We start from the raw sequence: 24,889 nt of genomic DNA, 5'->3' as shown, positions 1-24,889 counted from the left end.
GCTGGTTTAATGTAGCATATGGATTAAATCAATGATCTTTAATATTTATTTATTTACTTATTTATTTTTTTCGGAGAGAGAGTATGCACAAGCAGGGGACAGAGGGAGAAGCAGGCTCCTCGCTGAGCAGGGAGCCCGATGAGGGACTCGATCTCAGGACCCTGGGATCATGACCTGAGCCGAAGGCAGACGCTTAACCGACTGAGCCACCCAGGTGTCCCAATGTTTATTTATTTTTAGTAGAGTCAGCTCCCTTATTCTACTTGGCCTAAATAGATCTAGGCAAACTTTCAAGATACAGAGCTGAGGCAGGTAGCTGCTGCTCAAATGCTATCCATTCTATCAGAGACCTGCCTTCTTACTCTTCCCTTAGCCAGAGGCTCTTCCTAGAACTCCGAGGCCTGGGAAGAGTTTGTAAAACAGAGGAATAAACCATCCATAGCACTACTAGAATGAAAAGCTAGAGGCATATCTGTTGGTAAAAGTGACAAGAAAGAACTAAATTTGGTACTAAGTTCATTATATCCTAGAATATTTTCTCAGGAGGGAAAATCAACTATTCTGGGATAATATTCTTCATTTTTTAGTGGGTCCTATGAATTTATTAGGAAATGAAGGACTACAAAGTTGATGAGAAAAGCAACCACATCTAATTTTGCTCCTATTTTTATCCCCACCATGGTGCCAGCACATACCAGAAACTCAAAGAACACATATTGAATGAATGAATGAATGAATGTCAGATATTGCTTCATCCTTTGAGAACTCAATGCTAGAGAAAATTGAGGTGATGGTAAGCTTTCCCAGGGAGGACCTTATAGAAAAAATGATATGTCATATATAGTTTCTCCTATAGCATGATGTATTTTTGAAAAACCTCATTCCATAAAATTGTGCTCTATAAATAATAGGGCTCATGGGGAAATTAGCAGTGGGAGGCATAGTCAAAGCTCATGCAATTTTATTAGCAACGGACGGTCAAAAACAGTGCTACTTTGGGATATACCTTGTATGGCACACAGGGAGCTCAGTGAGGCCGATGGCTGCCACAGGGGGTATTAAAAATGCAAAATAATAAATAATCCAAACAAATAACAACAAAACAATAGAGTACAAATGTAGGCTGGGGCAATACCCATACAAGTGGAACCCTCAGCACAGGGAGGGTAGCCTGTCATGTGTGAGAGCCATTCAAGCTTCATCTGTTTGGATAGAAGAACCATGTATAAGTGTGCCTTCCACCCCACGTAGTAGCCAAGCTGAGTGTTCTTTACTTTTATGCCGAATTTATAGATCTTCTATTATATTTCAGAGACTCCCACCTACGAAAATTTATACATAAACCAACTCAACTTCCAGATTATACTGATGTCATTCCCCTGTTTACCAATTACATGACAGCTAACTGGGGTTATAGAAATGCATTATGTATTGTAGCAGAATCAAGTGTGCATGTATGTTTATATATGTAATTTGGCTTTCCATATGTATATAGGCTATAAAAGATTTTATCACTTGCTGGCAGGAAATCAAGAAAAACATGAATCTTTGCATCATTGAACACTATAAAAATATTTTCTATATAATTTCATTAGCTGAATATGGACTGAGTGTGCATGATTAATGGTGTCAGAACATTTGAGTTTAGTTTATAATTACTCATTATTTGTATCAACTTGTCTTCCCAGTCACAGAAAAAATAGTTGCTCCATAACAGGTGCATGCTAGAGCTATTTCTTTTTTGTTTGACTCAGGATATGTGAACTGAGATACCTGGTACTGTGTATCCACTTGACCACTGTCTAACTTTGCTGCCAAATTATCTTTCTGGCTCCTTTTTATTTCACTATGTATGATACAATCATGTTCTTTGAATCCACTAAAAGTTGTCTCCTCTATTTACCTCCAAGTGGAAAGGTAATAGATGAAAGTAAAATGGAAAGGAGAAAAATATTCCATATAGCAGTGTTGGATTTATCTTCTTAAACTATAGTGTTTTAGAAAAAAAAAAAAGTGGGGGTGTTCTATCCTAAATTTATTTCCCTGGTGTTTCACAGTAAAATTAAATTTAAAAATTATGTGCATAAACCAGATAATGCTGTAAATTAAACTTTCATACTTTTTTTTTTCAAAAAATGAAGTTCTGAATGTCAAGGAAGTGTGAAGTTTGCCTGCTACTGACACTATTTAAAATTGATTTGTATAGGAAAATGTCACTTGAATGATCATTGTTTAGTTGCTGTTTACCGAAGACTTTTTCCCAAAATGAATTTAATCATTATCTTAGCTGGATGGAAGCCATTCACTTAAAGTACAATTAGACGGGTTACTAAAGGTATAATCAAGGGAGAGAAGAATAGGATGAAACAGGAGGATCCTGAGCTCACTTCATTCCATGGACACAACAAGGAAACAACTACGTCTACACAACTAACTCTGTAAACAACCTGAGGACTGGCAGAACGTATCTTCCATAGCTAGTTGTAGAGAGAAGTCCCTATCGAAAAGGGTAGGAGGGGCAGAGACGCAATCAGGAACCAAACACCTGGCGTGATTCACTACAAATGGAAGGGATATCACAGGTCAGAGAAGTGAGGATATCAGACCCCATACTGGGAAGAGAAGTCCCCATAACATCTGGCTTTGAAAATTAGCCAGGCTTAACTCTGGGAGCGCTGGAGGGTAATAGGAAACCAAGTCCTTGCTCTTACAGAGGCAGCAGTTTGAAAAGTGCCATGAAGATTGATTGGCTAATTTTAGGATATATACCAGAGATTCAGCAATCTGCAGGAGATTTCTCTAGAAACAAAAGTGGCAGGTGCAATTTTTCTTGCCCTCCCCAGCCTGAATAGCCAGACACTTGGGGGAGTCAATGTTAACACTATCTACCTTGCCAGCAATGCATATCCCAGCCCAGTGCCCCTCTAGATTGGCTCTTGCCCTCAGAATGGGAGATAACCCCACACACCAGCATGTCCATAGTTCCTGCAGCTGGACCTCTAAATGGCCATACAAGGAGCAAGCACTGCCCTTTGGTATGCAAGCAGCGGTCAGAGTCCAAAAGTAGACAGCCAGGATGAATGCTGGCCCCACCCAACAGTGAGCTCACAGCAGTCACAGCTCTGCCACAACAGAAGGGTACACACAGTCCACATAGGGCACAACCCTGGAGCACCTGGCTCTAGTGACCAGAAGAGACTATGCTACAGGGGACCACAGGACCTCTTCTATATGAGGCCACTACTGTCAAGACCAGGAAATGGACTTGACCTACTTAATACAGAAAAACAAATACAGAGTTAGACAAAATGAGGAGACAGAAAAATATGTCCCCAATGAAAGAATAAGACAGAATAACAGAAAAAGAGCTAAACTAAACATAATTATTCAATGTGCCTAATAAAGCGTTCAAAGTAATGGTCATAAAGATTCTCACGATATTTGAGAAAAGAATGGATGAACTCAATGAGGATTTCAAAAAGGAAATAGAAAATAACTGAGATGAAAAATATACTAGAAGAATGGATTAGCAATCTGGAAGACAAGGTCATGGAAAGCATCCAAACTGAACAGCATAAAGTGAAACCTGAGAATAACACCAACAAGAGTAATGTGTGTAAGACTGATAAATCACAGACCTGTACCCCTGAAACAAATAATACATTATATGTTAATAAAAAAAAGAGTAATAACATGTGAATTTTAGGCATCCCAGAGAGGGAAGGAGGTTCAAAAATTTCCTAATCTGGGAAAGACAACAGACATCCAGGTCCAGGAATCACAGAAAGCCCCTACCTAACAAGATGAAACCAAGGAAGTACACAAGACACACAATAATTAAAATGGCAAAATGTAATGATAAGGAGAGAATCTTAAAGGCATTATGAGAAAAGAAAATAGTTACATACAAGAGGAACACTGTAAGGCTATCAGCTGAATTTTCAACAGAAACTGCAAGTCAGAGTGCTGAAAGGAAAAAATCTACAGTGAAAAATATTATACCTGATAAGGTTATCATTCAGAATGAAAAAGAGATAGTTTCCCAGCAAACAAAAATTAAAAGAGTTTATCACCACAAAACCAGCCTTACAAGAAATGCTGAAGGTTTGAAGAAATGTTAAATTATTTAAGTGGAGGGATGCCTGGGTTGCTCAGTCGGTTAAGCGTCTGCCTTCGGCTCAGGTCATGATCCCAAGGTCCTGGGATCGAGTCCCACATCGGGCTCCCTGCTCAGCGGGGAGCCTGCTTCTCCCTCTGCCTGCCGCTCCCCCTGCTTGTTGCTCTGTCTCTCTCTCTCTGACAAATAAATAAATAAAATCTTAAGAAAAATTATTTAAGTGGAAATAAAAGGCATAAGTAGAAGAAAATTATGAAAGGAAAAAATTTCACAGGTAAAAGCAAAACTATAGTAAAGGTAGTAGATTAATCACCTATAAAACCAGTATGGAGGTTAAAACATAAAAATAGCAAAATTATATCTACCAAAATAGGTCAAGGGATACACAAAATGAAAAGATTTAAAATATGATATCATTAACAAAAATGTGGAGGTGGAAGTAAAAGTGCTTTTAGAATGTGTTCAAACTTGAGTGACCACCAACTTAACATTTGCACTTTGTCTATATATATATATATATATATATATATATATATATATATATATATATGAACCCAATGGTAACCACAAATCAAAACCTATAAGATATACATAAAAAAAAAGAAATTCAAGCATAACACTAAAGAAAGCCATTGAACCACAGAGAGCAAAAGAAGAAAGGAACAAAGAAGAACTACAAAAACAATCAGAAAACAACAAATTGGCAGTAAATACATACCTATCAATAAGTACTTTAAAAGTAAATGGACTAGGGCGCCTGGGTGGCTCAGTTGGTTAAAAGTAAATGGACTAAATGCTCCAATCAAATGATACAAGATGACTCAATGGATTGAAAAATAAAAACCCATCTATATGCTGCCTGCAAGAAACTCACTTCAGACCTAAAGACACATAAAGACTGAAAGAGAAGGGATGGAAAAGATATTCTATGCAATTGGAAGTAAAAAGAAAGCTAGAGTAGCAATACTTATATCAGATGGAATGTACTTTTAAACAAAGACTACACAGCAAGAGTCAAAGGAGGGCATTACATAAAGACAAAAGGATCAATCCAACAAGATATAACACTTGTAAATATCCATGCACCCAACACAGGAGCATGGAAATACAGAAAGCAAACATTAACAGTCATGAAATTAACAGTAATTCAATAATAGAAGGGGACTTCAACAGCCCACTTACATCAATAAATAAATCATCCAGATAGCAAATCAAAGGACAGAGTGGCTTTGAAGAACCCATTAGACCCAGATGAATTTAACAGATATATGCCCAACATTCCATCTCAAAACAGCAGAATACACTTTTTTTTTAAGTGCACATGGAATATTTTCCAGGACAGACAGATAACACGGTAGGCCACAAAACAAGTATCAATAAATTTAAGATTGATATCATTATTAAGTATCTTTTCAAACCAAAATAGTATGAAACTAGAAATTAATTACAATTGACAAAAATGGAAAAAAAAAAAAACCATGAATGCTAAAAACATGCTACTTAACCAATTTGTCAACAGAGAAATCAAAGAAGTAAAACAATACATGGCAACAAATGAAAATGGAAATGTAACAGTCTAAAATCTTTGAGATACAACAATAGCAGTTCTAAGCTCATAGCAATATAGGGCTACATCAAGAAACAAGGATAATCTTAAGTAAATGATCTAACATTACACCTGAAGGAACTAGAAAAAGAACAAAGCCCAAAGTTAAGTAGGAATGAAATAATAAATATCAGAGTAGAAATAAATGAAATAGAGACTAAAAATTAGAAATAATCATTAAAACCAAGATCTAATTCTTTAGAAGGATAAACAAAATTGATAAATTTTTAGCCAGACTCATCAAGAAAAAAAGAGAGGGCTCAAATAAAATCAGAAATTAAGGAAGAGACATAACAAACACTACAGAAATACAAAGGATTATGAGAACAGTGGGAAAAGTTATATGCCCACAAATTGAACAACCTAGAAAAAAATGGATAAATTCCTAGAAACATCCAATCTTCCAAAACTGAGTCAGGAGGAAATAGAAAATTTGAACAGACTAATTACTAGTAATGAAATTGAATCAGTAATCAAAAAACTCCCAACAATCAAAAGTCCAGGATTAGATGTCTTTACAGATGATTTCAACAAATATTTAAAGAAGAGTTAATACTTATTCTTCTCAAAGTATTCCAAAAAATAGAAGAGGAAAGAAAACTTCCAAATTGATTCTATGAAGCCAGCATTACCCTGATACCAAAACCTGATAAAGACACTCCAAAAAAAAAAAAAAAAGAGAGAGAGAGAGAGAACCATAAGCCAATATCCCTGACAAACATGGATGTAAAAATCCTCAGCTAAATGTTAGCAAACTGAATTCAACAATACATTAGGTAATCACCACAATCAGGGGTGCCTAGTTGACTCAGTTTGTTAAATGTTGGACCCTTGGTTTTGGCTCAGGTCATGATCTCAGGGTCATGATATCAAGCCCCACATCAGGCTCCACACTCAGTGGAGAGTCTGCTTGAGATTCTCTCCCTCTCTGTCTCAAATAAATAAATCTTTTTAAAAAATCACCCAAATCAAGTGTTTATTCCAGAGATCCAAGGAAGTGTTTAATATTTGCAAATCAATCGATTGATACATCTCATTAACAGGGGGAAGGATAAAAACCATGTAGTCATCTCAATAGATGGAGAAAAAGCATTTGACAAAATACAACATAATAAAGGCCATATATGAAAACCCACAGCTAACAGCATTCTCAGTGGGGAAAAAATAAAAGCTTTTCCCTTATGATCAGGAACAAGATGAGAAGGTCTATTCTCACCACTTTTATTCAATACAGCACTGGAAGACCTGGCTTCACAACTGGATAAGAAAAAGAAAGAAAAGACACACAAATTGGTGAGGAAGAAGTAAAACTGTCACTTTTTTGCAGATGACATGATACTATATATGGAAAAACCTAAGGACTCCACCAAAAAACTATTAGAACTGATAAATGATTGCAGTAAAGTTACAGAATACAAAATTAATATGCAGAAATCTGTTACATTTCTATACACTAATAATGAAGTAACAAAAAGAGAAATCAAGAAAACAATTCCATTTACAATTGCACCAAAGGAACAGAATACCTAGGCATAAATTTAACCAAAGAGGTGAAAGACTTACATTCTGAAGATGGCATAAACAAATGAAAAAATACACCATACTCACGGATTTGAACAATATCATTAAATTGTCCATACTACCCAAGGAAGTCTCTAGATTCAGTGAAATCCCTATCAAAATACTAATAGCATTTTTCACAAAACTAGAACAAATAATCCCGAAATTTGTATGGAAGACTCAAATGGCCAAAGCAATCTTGAGAAAGAACAAAGTTTGAGGTATCGCAATCCCAGATTTTAAGATATACTACCAAGTCATAGTAATCAAAGCAGTATAGCACTGGCATAAAAACAGACACATAGATAAATAGAACAGAATGGCAATCCCAGAAATAAATCCATGCTTATAAGGTCAATTAATTTACATCGAAAGAGGCAAGAGTGTACAATGGCAAAAAGACAGTCTCTTCAATAAATGGTCTTGGGAAAACTGGACAGCTACATGCAAAGGAATAAAATTGGGCCACTTTCTTACACCATAAACAAAAATAAATTCATAATGGATTAAAGATGTAAATGTAAGACCTGCATCCATAAAACTCCTAAAAGAGAATAGGCAGTAATCTCTTGGATATTGGCCTTAGCAACATATTTACAGATCTTTCTCCTTAGGCAAGGGAAACAACAAAAATAAACTACTGGGACTATACTATAATAAAATGCTGTGAACACCAATGCAAATCAACAAAATGCAAAGGCAACCTACTGAATGGGAGAAGCTATTTGCAAATGATATATCTGTTAAGGGGGTAATACCCAAAACATATGAAGAACTTATACAGCTTACACCAAACAACCTCAAAACAACAACAAAATAACCCCATATAACCTGATTAAAAAATGGTCAGCATGTACTGAATGGAGCCCTGGGTGTTATACGCAAACAATGAATCATGGAACACTACATCAAAAACTAATGATGTACTGTATGGTGATTAACATAACATAATAAAATAAAATAAAAATTTAAAAAAATGGTCAGAGGACTTGAATAGACATTTTTCCAAAGAAGACCTACCGATGGCCAAGAGACACATGAAAAGATGTTCTACATCACTAATCATCAGGGAAATGCATATTACAACCAGAATGAAATATCACCTCACTCTAGTCACAACGACTAGAATCAAAAAGACAAGAAGTAAGAAGTATTGATGAGGATGTGGAGAAAAGGGAATCCTCATGCACTTGATTTTCCTTGGTAGGAATGTAAATTGGTGGAACCGCTGTGGAAAACAGTATGGCGTTTCCTCAAAAAATTAAAAATAGATATACCATATGATTCAGTAATTTTACTACTGAATATTTACCCAAAGAATATGAAAGCACTAATTCAAGAAGATATATGCACCTCTGTATTTATTGTAGCATTATTTACAATAGCCGAGATATGGAAGCAGCCTGTGTCCACCAATAGATGAATGGATAAAGAAGATGTGGTGTGTGTGTGTGTGTGTGTGTGTGTGTGTACACATACACATAATGGGATATTATTCAGTCATAAAAAGAATGAGATTTTGCTATTTGTGACAACATGGATGGACCTTCTGGGTATTAAGCCAAGTGAAATAAGTCAGACAGAAAAGGACAAATACCATATGATTTCACTTATACTGGGAATCTAAAAACCAAATCAAATAAACAAAAAACCAGAAACAGACTCATAAATACAGAAAACAAATTGGTGTTTGCCAGAGAGGATGTGGGTGGGAGAATGGGCAAAATATGTGAAGGCGATTAAGAGGTACAAACTTCCAGTTATGAAATAAATAAATCATGGAGATGAAAAGTACAGCATAGCTAACAGTCAATAATATTTTAATAACCTATTTATATGTTAGTAGATGGTGACTACATTTATTGTGGTGAGCATTAAATAAAGTATAGAATTGTCAAATCACTGTTGTTCACCTGAAACTAATTTAACATTGTATGTCAACTACACTTCAAAAACAAAAAAATTAAAATTAAAACAAAAAGTTTAATCAAACCTTCGTTTTAAATACTTACTGTTTGATCTGTCAGAGGAGGGAGAACAATTTGTTTTTCTATTTTGTTAAGAACTAGCTTCCATAACTCCTTCAAAACTCGCTTCAGGACTGTTTTCTCACAGATTTTTGCTGAGAGACTTAATCTGAAATAAAATAAGACATATAATCACTTATAAGCCCATATCAGGGTATCAGCTCATTTTATTGATCAGAAATTAATGTTTTTTAATACTGAGATTTAAATATATGAATAGGTCTTTATAATTTTCAAATGCTAAATTTCATTTATTGAACAAAATACATAATATTAAAGATATGTTTCAACACCTATTTGACAGACATTCCTAGGGTAATTTGAGACAAAACAAATCTGCCAGTTTTGTAGTGGATGTGTCATTTCTGTTTTCAAAAGGTCTGAGTTGAAGAATTGACCTTGTTTTTATGGTCCGCTCATATACTTGGCATGCCAACAAACTCAGCTGAGCCTGGAAATGAATGAATAGGTATAAAATCCTTGACATGTTTGCAGCTCTGCATGGGATTTTTGCCAGCTGGAAAAAGAGTTTACAGTTTGTTTTATAGAGTGGAGAGATCTTGGTGAAGAAATTGAAACATAAGGAAATAAGATGTTTTATTTAGAGAGCCTATACATTTATAACATAACACGATTTCTAAGGGGATTTTTCTCAAAGCTACCTTGAAGACTCCCAGCCCTCTACTATTCATTTTAAATACATGGCATTTGAAAATTGGTTAATTGGTCTGTGGTCAACCAACCTAGATAATTCCATTTCCAAAATATAGGCTTTTCAGCTTGCCTTATACAGTTGGTTAACTCTGACAAATCCCTGTTTGTTCATTTAAAATGGACAAGAGGACTGGGAGTCTTCAAGGTATAGCTGTCATACAGTTGATCAGATTTTCATGAAAACCATATCCAGCTGTTCAATCCCCACCCCCCAGAATGTCTGTCCCTCATTTCTATACCTCTCAGTCCTATCCACCTGGAAAGATCTAACCCAAATGGAATATCTGATGGTCTGAACAAGGAATTAATAACTTAACACCTTATTGTGTTCACTGGTATACCTTATTTTTCCTAACTTTTTGCCTCCCTGAGAACAGAATTAATATCTGACTTTTAATGGCTTTATGGTTACACATTTTTTATTAACCCTGAGAATTTCTGCAACTCTTCATGCCTCATGTCTCTTTCTAAAAATTTTAAGTCTTTCACAAATTTTTAAAGCTCATAGATTTTTTTGTATCATTATATACTGTCCCTTTCTACCAAGAATTAGAAAAAATTATATAGAAGATGATATAATGATGTATAATTATAAGCAGAAAATTAAATAAAAATAGAAATAAAAATAGAAATTAAAATAATTTAAATATGCTGAAAAAAGCGTCCGCTGACTTTATGCATTTGCCCCACTTTACAGATGGTGAAATGGATTCAAGGTCTCTCAGCTAGTAGTTGACAGTATTAGGATAACTTAGAACTTTCTGTATGTTCTACAATGTTTGGCTACAGTATATACAAAAATAAATAGTTTTGCTAATGATAAATGACATGTCTCCAAACTGCTGGCTGGAGGTCAAAAACCAGAAGGCATTCTTCCAGTAGGAGTTTTAAGAGAATCGGGACTGCTTTGTCCTGCTCTCCATTCACTATCACACTCATGACAAAATGGTGGTATGTTTATGTGATTTGATTCCATATTGGCCAGAGAAAAGAGCCATCTAATATGATAAAAACATCAAGGGCTTGTGTAGGAAATTAGATGGTAAAAGTCTACAATAAGAAACTAAAGAAGAAATGAAGAAGGCTTTCTGACTTTCTTCCCTTTCTTCTACATCACTTGCCTCCCTCCCTCCTGCTAAGCTATCTCCTAGATATTTCCCCATAAAGAACAGAAAATAAGACCTAATTTGTCTACCAAATATTAAAATTAAAGTGATAAGAACATTAGTCTTGCTTATGCAGTAAGACTACAAGGAAAGGCAAATGGAATTAAAATGTAAGTTATAGAATAGGTCCTCCCTACTAATTCTTTCTTTGTCTTTATCTTTAAAGAAAGCTATTGTGTCCTTATTTATCTTGGTCCCTTTGGTATTAATTAATTTGCTGCAACAATACTGAATGAGGTAACATATGCAAACTACCAGGTGTAACACTGGTCCCTTGGTAGGCTTTCAGAATTATTTTTTACTTTTCTACGTTCAGTTTGGTCCTAGGTATCACTATTTAAAAAATCATGTCTCTGGTTGTTTTACATCAATGGTTCCCAATTGTGGACACATCTTAAAATATAGGTGCCTTGATTCTACTGCAAACTTACAAAATTAGAACTACTAAGAGTAGGGACTTAGCAGAAGCCTTAAAAAAACAAGACTTTTTGGTTAAGAACCCTGTCTTAGTTGGTCACAAAGGCCTCCATTCCCACCACTATGAGACCATCATCACCATGGATTCAGGGACTTTGACTCACTTTGGCATCACTACTGTGGGCCTAGAATAAAGTTTGATAAAGACAGGTGCTCAGTAAATTACTGAAGGTTGAGTCAGGCAGTCTACTTGCCTCTGAGCTGAAGTAATTCTAGTCATATTTGTGCTATTCTCTTCTTTGGGTTTCTGACATGGAATCAGACATTCTGGATTCAACCCAGCCTTTCTGATGTTTTGATGCAAAACGGCATCTTATCTGAGGAGCATCAAATCCTACTGCTTTCCCTTCAGAACACCAAACTCCTTAGTTACCAATATTTATTCCCTCTCCATTTTTCCTTTCCTGCACAAAGTCATTCCTGCCTTTTTCCCATCTGGTAATGAACTAAAAGTCTTTTCCTTTTTAATGAATTAATATATTTCTGTAGAAACCTTTTTAAAGCTGTCTTTTTCCTTAAACCCATTATCAATCAAATTTAGGGTAATGGTTAAAGAGACACTGGGTAGAAAACTTACATTTTGTCCAAGAAGTCCATGAGGGGTCTTAATACAATCTCTGCATCCATTGCTGTGCTGTTCTTATTAGATGCAGTATTTCCATTTGTTCTCATTTGGTTTAATTCAAAACTCATCTGTTTTATACATTCTTCAATGATAAGCTGGAAGCTAAAAATAAGGAATATAAATTCTGAAATAAAAGCAAGCAGTTATGACTCCTTTGTCTGTATCTGTTTAATTCAACTCTGAGGAGTTTAGTTTGTTTCAAATGGTGTGAATTCCCTTGCTCATTAGTCTTCAAACTTCTTGTTCAGCTGCAAAAAAATTTTGTTGCGATGAAAGCTTACCCAGGACCCATATATGTAAAGCAGATAAAAGTAATGCTCTTCAGGTTGAATTAATTTGAGTGGGGGTTCATTTGGCTCCATCTCTCAGAGTAACAGCTCAGATGTTCCTCTGAGCATTGTTTGGAAAAATGACTGTTCCTGAAAGACTCTTGGCATGTAGGTACACCTTCTTCACTTGGCATCTGGGACTCCATACCCTCTTGGCTTTCCTTTAATCTCATTGACTATGCTCCTTTCTCAAGTACCTGCCCTCTAATAATTGGAGTAGGGTGGACAGACTTAGCAAATAAAAAGACAGGATACCCAGGTAATTTAAATTTCAGATAGCGAATTAATTTTTAGTACAAGTATGCCCCATGCAATATTTTGGACATATGTATACTAAATATATCCATTGTTTATTGATACTCAAATTTAATCGTGTATATCCTATATTTTACCTGGCAACTCTACATTGTAATCTTCTATGCTTGATCACTGGATCACTCCATTTCTCCATCAAATAGAGCTTTTTGGCAATCGTTATCTAGTTTCATGGCTTTCACACCATCAATATACTGGTAATTCCAATACACATCAGCAGACCTGACTTCTAATGTGAGGTCCATGCCTCCGAAAACTTTCCACTTAGAAGTTTAATGAGTTTCTCTCATACCCAATATCCATTAGCAAATCTTTATAAAGTATCCTAAATCTTAGTGTTCTTAGAATTCTCTGAGGACACTCTTATTTCTTGGCCACTATTATGTTCCCTCCTCCATGAAATTTCTTTTTTTTTTTAAAGATTTTATTTATTTATTTGAGAGAGAGAGAATGAAAGATAGAGAGCACGAGAGGGAAGAGGGTCAGAGGGAGAAGCAGACTCCCTGCTGAGCAGGGAGCCCGATGTGGGACTCGATCCCGGGACTCCAGGATCATGACCTGAGCTGAAGGCAGTCGCTTAACCAACTGAGCCACCCAGGTGCCCTCCTCCATGAAATTTCTCATGGGTCTCTTGACTTCACTTATTTCAGGCATATGCCAAATGTGAGGTCCTTAGAGAAGTCTTTTTGAACACTCAACCTGAAATGACATTTCTATCACTCTCCATTCCCTTGCAGTTTTTTTCCTTAATTGCACTATTATTCTATATAAATAAAAATTATTCTATTTATTATTATTATTATTATTGACACACTGCATACTCTTTGTTTATTTCCTATTGCCCCAACTAGAATGTAAGTTTTATGAGAGCAGGGATTTTTTTTTTTTTTTTTAGTGATATATATTCACACCATGGAACAAGATGCACAAAGAGGTTGCTCAAGAAAAAAATGGTGGAATGTATCAAAGACTCTCCTCCTTCCACCCACTTTTATTACCTCACCACTCTAAGAATTTAAATAACTCTGTGAAGAGTAATTGTTAGTATTATTTTTCATCCTCTATATCCCTTACGAAAGTAACTGGCACAAAGTAAGACATTTAAATAATGGAGACTCATCATCACCACCATTCCTCTATTTTGTCTGTCAATTTCATGTTTTCAACAAGAAGAGTAATTATAACAGATATGCAGGCAGGCAAGAAAAAAAACATTTTTTTTTGGAATGGGGATAAGCGAAAGGTTGGAAAATGGTCCTGTCACTAGAATGGTGATGATCAGAAGAAAAGAGTCCATCTTAAAAAGTATTGCAATCAAGTCTGTGTCTTTCTTCTTCTTTCTCCACACACAAATGTTATGGGGTTCATATTATTTGAGAAGTATCCAACTGTACTAACTCCTAAAATTTTATATAGAGGTTTAGGAATTTTCACTATATAGTGCTTCCATTATTAATTAAGTAGAAAGAATATAAATATTTATCAATGCATGCATGCATTCTATAAATATTTAAAAAATACTATGTGCCTCTTTCAGACTCAGGTCCAAAGGAACCCAGATGTCTGAACATTTGGCTTTTATCTGGCTAGACCTGCCTTTGGACTTTTGTCAGGTAGTGGTTATGGAGGAAAGTAGTAGTGGACATGGTGGAGAAGGTGAGAAAGTTAAGTGATGAAGGTGGTGGTGTGTGTATTTAGTGAGGGTAGAGGTGGTAAATACTTGGGGCAATAGAAAAGAAAGGTACATAATGTTGGAAAATTTGCACTAGTTGATTACCACTGGGTCATCAGTGATCCTGCTGACTATAATAATACCTTCAAAATAGCTACTTTCTTTTGCACTGATTCTCAAATCATTGTATTAGGGTGGAGGATAGACTGAGCAGAAGGTATGACAGTCATGTTACTAAAATGTTCAAACGTGTTCTCCTACAATAGACCCATATGGTGAACTCCCACCAGAAGCCTGTTCTGTGTGAGATCAGGCATATGGAAGAAGGGTTATCAGTGTATCAGAGATAATGACATTTTTATCTTAGCATTAATCCAGAGTGAACCAACACCTTCATTTCACCTAAAATATTTTTGTCTCTATTAATTTTTGGTAAATTTGCCTCAAATATTTTTTCTCTATCCATTTTTTGGTTGGAAAAGTCTTTAGTAATCAGCTTGAATAAAAGTGGTACCGGTTAATGATGATGGATTTTCTGAGCACTCATGAAGCCAAATACTAACAGGAGAATTCCTAGGAAAAGTTGCTGAATTCTTTACTTAACCCAGCTAGCCGCTGGTACCAAAGGCATCATTAAAAGAAATGTAGTAAACCAAAAGCCAAAGTCCACAGTGTAAGCACAAACCGAAGTGGCACAAGTTTTGAAAAATAAAAGAACATCTTTAAGATATCACTGAAATGGGGGCGCTTGGGTGGCTCAGTTGGTTAAGTGACTGCCTTTGGCTCAGGTCATGGTCCTGGAGTCCCGGGATCGAGTCCCACATCAGGCTCCCTGCTTGGCAGGGCGTCTGCATCTCCCTCTGACCCTCCCCCCTCTCGTGCTCTCTATCTCTCATTCTCTCTCTCTCAAATAAATAAAATCTTTAAATAATAATAATAATAATAAAGATATCACTGAAATGACATCACTTAGTTTCAGTCACAAGTGGGTTCCCTGAGAGCGCATCAAAAACCCACGAACCCAGGCTTCAGTTGTGTGGTTTGGCTCTGCACGGGCTCTACTGTGATGTGAAATCATCCTCCCAGCTCCATATACTAGAATTATTTAATTGTGCGTTTTAAGAACACCAGATAAAATAGATTTGGGACAATTAAATACACACTTAATTTTAAAGCTCTAAACTGCTAATTAAGACTCTAAAGAGGGTAGATTCAGACTAAAATGATCCAGTTTGACTTCACAGCACGGTCACCCTGATCATTATAGACTTCCCACCCACACCCTGTGTGTGTGTGATGTAGATCTCGTGGTTGTGTGAGAAATAAATTCATACCAACAGATATATAATAATCATTCTTTTTATAAGGAAAGCATGACATGTGGGTTGTTTATCCCAATAATCCTAGCCCTAATTGCACAAAATATTAAATTCTTTCCTATATTTAAAAAAATAATGAAGTAATAGTACTGGGTAACCAGGAGTTTCAGTATCTCGGTTAAAATAGCTGGCTTCAAATGAACAAAATACTTCCAGCGCCCTTCTAAGAGCACTACTCCATATTTCATAACTGAAGTTTGCTCAAATTTTTTAAATCATAATTCATATTTCAGTCTTTGTAACCCGAATTCCACCTCCATCAAACAAAACAGAACAAAATTTTTAAAAAGTATTTATTCATAAGGATGACTTGGCTATTTACAGAAAGTAATTTGAATATACTTTTTTATTTCTCTTCTGATCACTATTCTGTTTAGTCATCTTATTTCCCGTGAGGTTCTGAACACCCCTTGCTCTCCCCGACACCTTTTTATTTTCCTTGACTTGGCTAAATAACCTCTATTTTTGCCTTCTCAGCTGAAGGCAACAGTCTTTTGCTAACCACATATTAATTAAAAACTCCAGTGAAGAGAGGTAAGCCTAAACTGGCTGACCAAAGGCCCCCATCAACTAAGTGTCACTCAAGTAAGTCAGGGCCAATGAGCTCCAATGTCTCTGGGACAATGTCTACATTTCCAACTCCAGGTAAACAGAACCTTCAAATTGCTTATTAATATCTAGGCCAAATAAGCAGAATCATCCAGGTCAGCTAACAACAGGCAGCAGACGCAGGGCAATCTCACCCTGCACTCAATACAGCAAGGCTGTCTCTTGCTCGGCGCCTGTGAAGGTGGGCTGTATAAAGACGATGAACATACCCCTGATAATAAAGAGAAGGCCAATATGGGATTTTTCTTTACTTTGCATCATTGCTCTATTTAAAAAAATTATATGAGGCTTTTAGTGTCTTTTTCTTTTCAGTCTTTCTGATATAAAAAGTAGCATATCTAATCAATAAATGTTAATTAAGCATGTATCTTTCCAAAACCCAATAATAAGTGATGAGTGGGGTTCAAAGAGATAGCTAGCCTTCACCATTAGAGCAATTTTTATAGTGTCATTTGGGAACTGAACACAATAAGTCAACATTTATTGAACCAATATTTAAAGCAAATTCTGTATGTCATTAATGAACCTCTTCGAAAATGTGTTTGCTTTTCTATTTTACCATTTTTTACGATGATATAATGGCCTTTTCCTATAGGACCAAAGTGAAATTTATCCAGGATGAATTGTTCTTTCTTTAGAGCCACACTATAGACAAAGTTAATTTTTTAAAAGTAAGAAAAAAAGTTGGCCAGTACTCTCCCATGGAGTAATTACATTATGATTCCTAAGCCCTAAAACCTAAAATCCTGACTTAATTAGGTTATGGGGTTGGATTCAGTTGTTTAGAAGTGCAACTACATTGATATAAGTGGCATAAATGCAGCTCAGTCTTCTTTTGTACGTAAAGGTTTTCTCCCTGCCTTTCTCCCTCCCTCCCTTCCTTCAACAGCCAACTGCTAAGCTCTAAACACTAGAATTTCAAATAGGAATGAGATATGTGGTTTCTGCCCTTAAGAAGTATACCAGGAAAGTCAGGGAGACAGGCAAGTAAACCAGAACTTAAAGCATAGTGTTGTACATGCTACCCAACCAAAGGATTACACAGAGTTCTGGGGAACATGTAGCAAGGCATCACGGTTAAATTGAGGGGTCATGAAAGATTGTTCAGATGAGATAATGCTTGGATTGATTCCTGAAGTCAAATGGGTTTAGCCAGTCAGAGGAGAGAAACAGCATTGAAGACATGATTACTATTAGCTGAAACCTAACCCAGTTGGCTAATAACTACTTAGGTCACTTACCTTTCACCATAAGTGATGCTGAGCTCATCCAGAACCCTGTTGAGTTTAACTTGAAGTTCTTTTAGAATAGTACTAGCTTCAGGATCTAGCTGCAGAGAGACCATAAACAGTATTACTCTGGAGTTCTAAGAAAACATGTTTTTGTTTCTCTTACAAGCATTTTGCTTGTTACAAGGCAAACTTCAAACAACAGAACATACATACCCTCTTTCCTTTCCTTTTTTTTAAATCTTTGAATTCAAGTGCAAAATGTAGGAAATCCTAAATATATATGAAATATATATATATATACTGATTGAAATGCATGGCATGCATACAAATAAGAGCTACACAGCAAAGCCTTTTTTGGTCACAGCAATGGGATGCAAGGCATGACAAGATAACCTCCGAAACACGGTCACTTCATAACTTTGAAAATATATCATGTTATACATTAGTGAATATACATGTTGCTTCAAAATGTATTTCAATCTTTAATATCCCTGTAAATACCTAGGTCCATTAAAAAATTAAAAAAACAGTAAGAAAAATTAATTTTTGAGTGTTCCATTGTAGCTTATTTGAAGATATTTTTATATTTGTCTAACTATGGCATTAAAAGAATAGGAAAAATAAATTATCCGAGTACTCCAATGTTTCCCTGAGGTGATAGGTCTGACTTCTCTTCCTCGATGCCACTTTGCAGCTCAGAGTTCAAGAGCCAATGTTTCTCATTTTATTTTCATTTTTCTTTAAGTATTCAAATATTTATAGTTTGAAGCTAAGCTATTGAGCAAATTTAGGGTCAAAAGAAAAAATAAATCAAGATAACTTATATTTGAAGCTTACTTTTCCAATGCAAACTTTAAAAGTCAACTATTCTTTTTACTTGGTTTTAGTTCTTAAAATAATAACTATTACAGAAAACCTATACTATACATAAACATAAACAAATATATCACTCTATTAACTGACAAAATTTTTTTTGTAATTAAAGTTCAGGACCAACACAAACTTTACTAGCACTTTAGAAACTTATTCTGTTCATTAAGTATGTTTTTTGCAAACTAATTGTCAAAAACGAATGACTTGTAATAGATGTATTATCTCAAGTTGATAGGAATTCATATAAAACAATCTAGAATATTCTCTGAAATTTAAGTCATCCTTCCTTTGAATCTTTAGAAATTATTTTCCTGCCATTAATACCTATAATTCTTACACAAGCTGATCTACTATTGAAAAGTAGGAATAGGATTAAGCCAACTTTTGGGAGTAGAACAAATTAAAGGAGGACTTAGTGTAAACAGGAGAACCTAAGAAGGTCACTAAAAATACAGGACCCAATAGCAATTTAAACTCCTGAGAGCCAGCCCAGGACCAAATAATGTCACAGTACACACTGGTCATTAAGTACTGTAATCCTCCAAGAGTGTTTTCTAGTACTAAGAAACTCTTAGGAAGAAGTATTATTTATATATCTCAGCAAGCTGGATAGCTCTAGCTTGTATTAACTGGACTAAAAACACTTGAATGGAAATAAAAAACTGCATTTGGCATCTGACTATTGAATATATCAGACCAATCCTTTATGTCAATTTAGACTCAAATTCAGGTGGTTTCCGCATTGGTTAGTTTCTGCCGCCCTTCTATAGAGCTAATGTGATTCTTCTGGACTTTATCTTTTTTCTGTCCCTATCAACAGACAGGCTCACAGCTCTTACCCACAGACACACAAGCCACTATAACAAATATAAATTTCTCTAGGAGTTGAAAAACTGGAATATCCTTGAGTCTCATACTTTCTGAGAGTTCCATTAAGCTATAACTGGTTGTAAGGCAGTGATTCAGAAAGACAATTAGATAGTATGTACTTTAAAAAGACACTTACAGGCATTTAAACACAAATAGCCTAATAAACCATAACTCCTCAAACTTCAACCAAGAAAACATTTGTGGATTGCCTGTCCAATCCTAGGGAACCATGCAGGCTGAATGTTTATTATATTTTCTTGCCACTGACCTAATACCAATTTTAACCTGATTTCATTTGGATAAAATTGTTGGAGAATAGCAATGAGAGAGAAGCCCTTCCATCATTTTCTCCCCACTCTTTGGTAAGCCACTTGGGGTGACAGATGGTAGTTCCCCACCCACACACCTGCTACCTCCAAGGAAATGGCTATAAAAGTACAGTTTTCTTCAGGAAATGGGGTTGCTTCTTATTTAAAATGTGCATTTTGTTTTCATATTAGTTTGATATACATATTGATGGTTTTTTCACTTATAAGATAATGACTCTAAAGTCATATACAATGGTTAGATAGGTCAGCTGGATGAGATTATGCTATTTTCCCATAAATTATTTTAGTCCACCTTTGGTATTTTGTGAATGGAAATTTCTTATCAAATAATTGGCTGTTGCTTGAAAATCTGAAACTATCAAATCTATAGCAACTTAAATATTTGATGACAGTTTTTCACTTCCTGATAGAAGCTTAAGTTTCTAAGTAGGTGTAGACAAACACCTAGGTCATGTAACCAGGCCAAAAAAAAAAAAAAAAAAAGGAAAATTTTAGTTTCAGTTAAGTACTTAATGTTTATCTGATCCATATCATACCATTAAACCACTGAAACAGTAATTATGAGGCTAAATTACAGGTCTTTTGTAATAATAATTGTCATAAATATCATAATCATCTAGTTATAAAACAATCTCTTTAGGCAGCAAATTAACCAATTTTTAAGTTCTGCATTTCTTTATGTGCCCATATTGAAGAAGTTTTCCTTACTACTACAAACTTCCTAAAGTTTGTAAAGAATAATAACTTGGGCTTTCAGGCTTTATTGCCTAAATTACCAACAGCACGTTTTACAAATTATTGGCTACTTTGAAAAGGTAAAAGATTACCTGATTTTTCCCCCCAAGATTTAAAACTTAGGCTGGTTCTAACTGTAATATGTTATCAAACATCAAAATTAACTTGCATATTTGTATTGTTATTTAGTTATTAAAAACAAAAAAAGAAAACGAAACAAATCAGGCACCTGGGTGGCTCAGTTGGTTAAGTGACTGCCTTCGGCTCAGGTCATGATCCTGGAGTCCCGGGATCGAGTCCCGCATTGGGCTCCCTGCTCAGCGAGAAGCCTGCTTCTCCCTCTAACCCTCCCCCCTCTCATGTACTCTCTCTCTCTCATTCTCACTCTCTCAAAATAAATAAATAAATCTTAAAAAAAAAAGAAAGAAAAGAAACAAATCAAGCATTCAAAAGTCACAGTTAATAAATTTATTCTAATTAGAAACTGAATTACCATGTGTACCTAAACGTGGCTGGCAAAAAATAAACAATAAATGGCTCCACATAAAGAGGAAAATTTAAGAATATGGAGTCAGGGCGCCTGGGTGGCTCAGTTGGTTAAGCGACTGCCTTCGGCTCAGGTCATGATCCTGGAGTCCCGGGATCGAGTCCCACATCGGGCTTCCTGCTCAGCAGGGAGTCTGCTGCTCCCTCTGACCCTCTTCCCTCTCATGCTCTCTCTCTACCATTCTCTCTCTCAAATAAATAAATAAAATCTTTAAAAAAAAAAATTAAAAAAAAAAAAAAAGAATATGGAGTCAAAGCTGAGTTTATGGGAAAGCTTTCAAAACAGATTTTATTCACACTCCATGAAGGGTTTTAGAATTCTAAAATCAAGGCTGGTAAAGTGTGGTTCTAATGATCAGAATGAACCATAGTCATACATAGGTACTATCTTGAGTTTTTACACCACTGAGAGATTTTACACCACTGAGCTGTGATAATATAAATGAGTTGTCTGGAAGACATAGCTAGCATGCAAGTTATCTTTTAAGTTATTTTTCCTTAAGGCCTACTTTTCCTTTTCCTTTAAAAGACAATTTACCTATCTCCTCAATTCTCCCCCCTCCCCATGTTTCTGGCCCCACACAGTTAGGAGCTCTAACTTCTGCACTAACTGCTGTTTACTACAATGATCTATACAACTCTCTCTTTTAATTGTTCTCTTATTAATCTATCTCTTCCACTGAAATCTATTTTCCTTAGCTGTCCATCCTGGATGTCTGTCCCCACATGCCTAGGCATTTACCAAATATTTGAGGAAGGAAGTGAGGGCAGAAAGAAGCATGAAAATTTTCCCTCAAAGGAAATCCTGATATACAGAGTGCTCCTTCTTGGAGTGATAATTTGCATTGACTATGAATAGAATACTTTTGCATTTGAAATCTTTCATTACTTAGCAACCATATTTTCTGGAGTTACAAACTCAGTCCTGATTTCAAATTTTTGTCTCATTGTCAGACCTAGTCAGATTATGTCCTGATATTCATCTGGTTCCAAAAATACGGTTACCATACCCACTCTGCATGTTTCATTTGTTTGTTCATTTTTTACCAGCACGAATTCTTTCCCTATGTGAAGGGAGTACATGTTATTTCACCCCCTTAAAACAGCAATTATTAATCCAACCATCAAGCTCTTGCTGGAGATATAACGAGTCAGTTGGAGAGAAGCATTTAAACTCAACAGCTCAATACAAACTTGAAAAATAAAGGCTTTGTTGGAAGAAATGTTGTGTGAATTTGATTCCTCTTCTCCATTGCTCATTACTATCTCATTTCCTTTCTGTTGTTTATGGTTTACTAGACTATTTTTCCTCCTGTTCAGCACCTCAATGTTAGAGTTTCATTATTTGCTTAGCTAAAGAAGTACAGAGCAGGGGTGCCTGGGTGGCTCAGTCCGTTAAGCCACTGCCTTTGGCTCAGGTCATGATCTCAGGGTGCTGGGACTGAGCCCCACGTCGGGCTCCCTACACAGCAGGGAGTCTGCTTCTTCCTCTCCCTCTGCCCATCCTCCTGCTCTCTCTCTCTCTCAAATAAACAAAAAATCTAAAAAAAAAAAAGAAGTACAAAGCAGGGAAGAAGATCACTCCCTGACCCTCATCTACACAGGGTCTAAAATTTGATCATTAGACTGATGGATTTCACACCCTGAAGATTTTTGCAGAAAAATCCTTCAATAAATGCAAATTTCATAACTCTTTCTATGAAAAAGAAAGTCTCATTTCTAAGAAAAGCACTGTTCAACTTGAGCTCTTGGTTCCTCCTTTTGGATTTTGTTCCACCAAAGATCCCTTTCTATCTTCCAACCCTCCATCATTATCTTTATTACCACATCCTATAAATGTGCTCAAATATTTTGTTAAAAAAAAATAGAACAAATTAAAGAATAAAACCCTGACTTATTTTATACTATCTTCTCATTGACATCTTTCTAATAATTTTTTTTCTTCTTTTGACCATCAAACTGTTCAGTCTCATTTCTTAAATATTTAGCAACACTAGTGTAGTTTCTGCTCTGGGTACAACACTGAAATGGTCACATATAGATCACCAGTGATCTCTTAATTGTGATCTCCAGTGACTTTTATTCAACGCACTCATGCTGTGTTCACTTTTGGTTTCTCAAGCTCTTTACTCCTTGCTTCTCTGGAAACTACCTTCTCCTAGCTCTATTTTTCTGCCTATCATTTGTCTATCTCTGACTTCCCTTCCTTTATATAATCCTGAGACATCAATATTTTTTCCCTTCTTCATCTACTTTTTTTTCAATCTATTCTCTCTTCTTGAGCAATCACATCCATGCCTATGTCTTTAACTCCCACCCCTATGCTAACAAACCCCTGAATCTATATATACAGCTTTAACAGGATATCTGAGCACCATGTCTATATTCTCACGTGCCTATTGACCTTTTCTACTTGGATGACCTAAATGTCAACATATCAAAAAGTGAACTTATTACCTGCCCATCCTTAACTTATGTCTCTGACTTGATTGATAGCATACAGTTGTTTAAGGCAGAAATGTGAAAATCATCTTTGACTCCTCTTTGCCTTCTACCTTCTATATTCACTTGGATACCAAATATGATAATATCTCTGAGATATTTTCTCCATCTGTCCTGTCCTCTTCAACTTCTGATGCAGAATTTTTCTCATCTAGATTATAATGCAATCATCACAAAGTTGTGTACTTGTTTCCTTTTTCATTCCATCTTCCTAACTATTCCTAGAGTTGTTTTAATCAAGGCTAAACCTGCTACCCCACCAGTTGGTCTTCAACAAGGGAAGTGCTTCAAGCAATTTATTATAATCTTATCTGGGCTATGCTTTTTTTTTTAATTATTACTTCTCTCCAGCCCTTCTATTTGACCAGAATTTATCCATCCTAAAATGGCCAGCTCAACTTAAAATATATATTTGAGAAATCACTGAACATTCCCTAGTGAATCCAGCAGGAAATTGCTCTCCTTGAAATGCCCTAAATCACTTTGCAGAGGTATGGCATTCAGCATGGGTACTGTAGTATGTTGTCTGAAATTTAAAAACAAAAAATTAAAAAAAAAAAACTGTGTCCTCGCTGCACCAATGCTACCCTGTCTTTTGTTTCCTTTTTTATTCCTCTTAGGAGACACCCTCCCCAAGAACTTACAAGACCATTTTAAGAGACAGACTATGACATTTTCTTTATGCCATCAGGTTTGCATGAACTGTTATGTTGGAGTATCCGTTATATAGATTCATGTTTCTAACTTCTGGTTTCAAAAGCTGAACACCAGTAGCTGTCTCTCATCCTAATTAAAGAGAGTATGCAGTAAATCCAACTGTCATTGTGCTTCAAATCAACTAAATGCCTTGAGATATGGTACGTTAGGTTCTTCAGCTTAGACAACTGAAAAGGAAAAATGCCTTTCATTTTTCTCTGTACTTTGAAAAAAATGATACCTTCAAACCGTATGAGTGACATGACATTCTTTTCTCTTAGTTAAAACCGTTTTTTTTCTTTCTCAACTACAACACATAGACTGTACCTCTACTCTATGGATTGCTAACAAGGTTGTTGTCCTTATAACCACAGAACTTTAGAATTAGAATGAATTTCAGAAATCATACAGTACCAGTCCCTCTTTTTTACAAGTGGGAAAACCGAGGCCTAGACAATGTGCCATGCTCCCTGACATATTTGGGGGACACATGAGGATTGAGAAGCAGCA

General features: G+C 35.8%; 1 protein-coding gene across 12 annotated transcripts in view; it reads right to left on the bottom strand.

The window, feature by feature from the left end:
• UNC13C (unc-13 homolog C) overlaps positions 1-24,889 on the bottom strand; it is a 650,938-nt gene that overhangs the window by 74,892 nt on the left and 551,157 nt on the right. For all 12 annotated transcript variants that reach the window (XM_027572007.2, XM_027572015.2, XM_027572013.2 and 9 more), the window contains 3 exons: positions 17,838-17,926; positions 12,245-12,394; positions 9,296-9,419 (listed from right to left, as the gene is read on the bottom strand). In XM_027572007.2, coding sequence (XP_027427808.1) covers positions 9,296-9,419; positions 12,245-12,394; positions 17,838-17,926 — 363 coding nt within the window. The remainder of the gene's footprint in view (positions 1-9,295; positions 9,420-12,244; positions 12,395-17,837; positions 17,927-24,889) is intronic.

This window comes from Zalophus californianus, chromosome 6 (assembly GCF_009762305.2).
Source record: "Zalophus californianus isolate mZalCal1 chromosome 6, mZalCal1.pri.v2, whole genome shotgun sequence".
In the NCBI taxonomy this organism is placed as follows: Eukaryota; Metazoa; Chordata; class Mammalia; order Carnivora; family Otariidae; genus Zalophus; species Zalophus californianus.
This window is presented reverse-complemented; position numbering and strand designations above follow the sequence as displayed.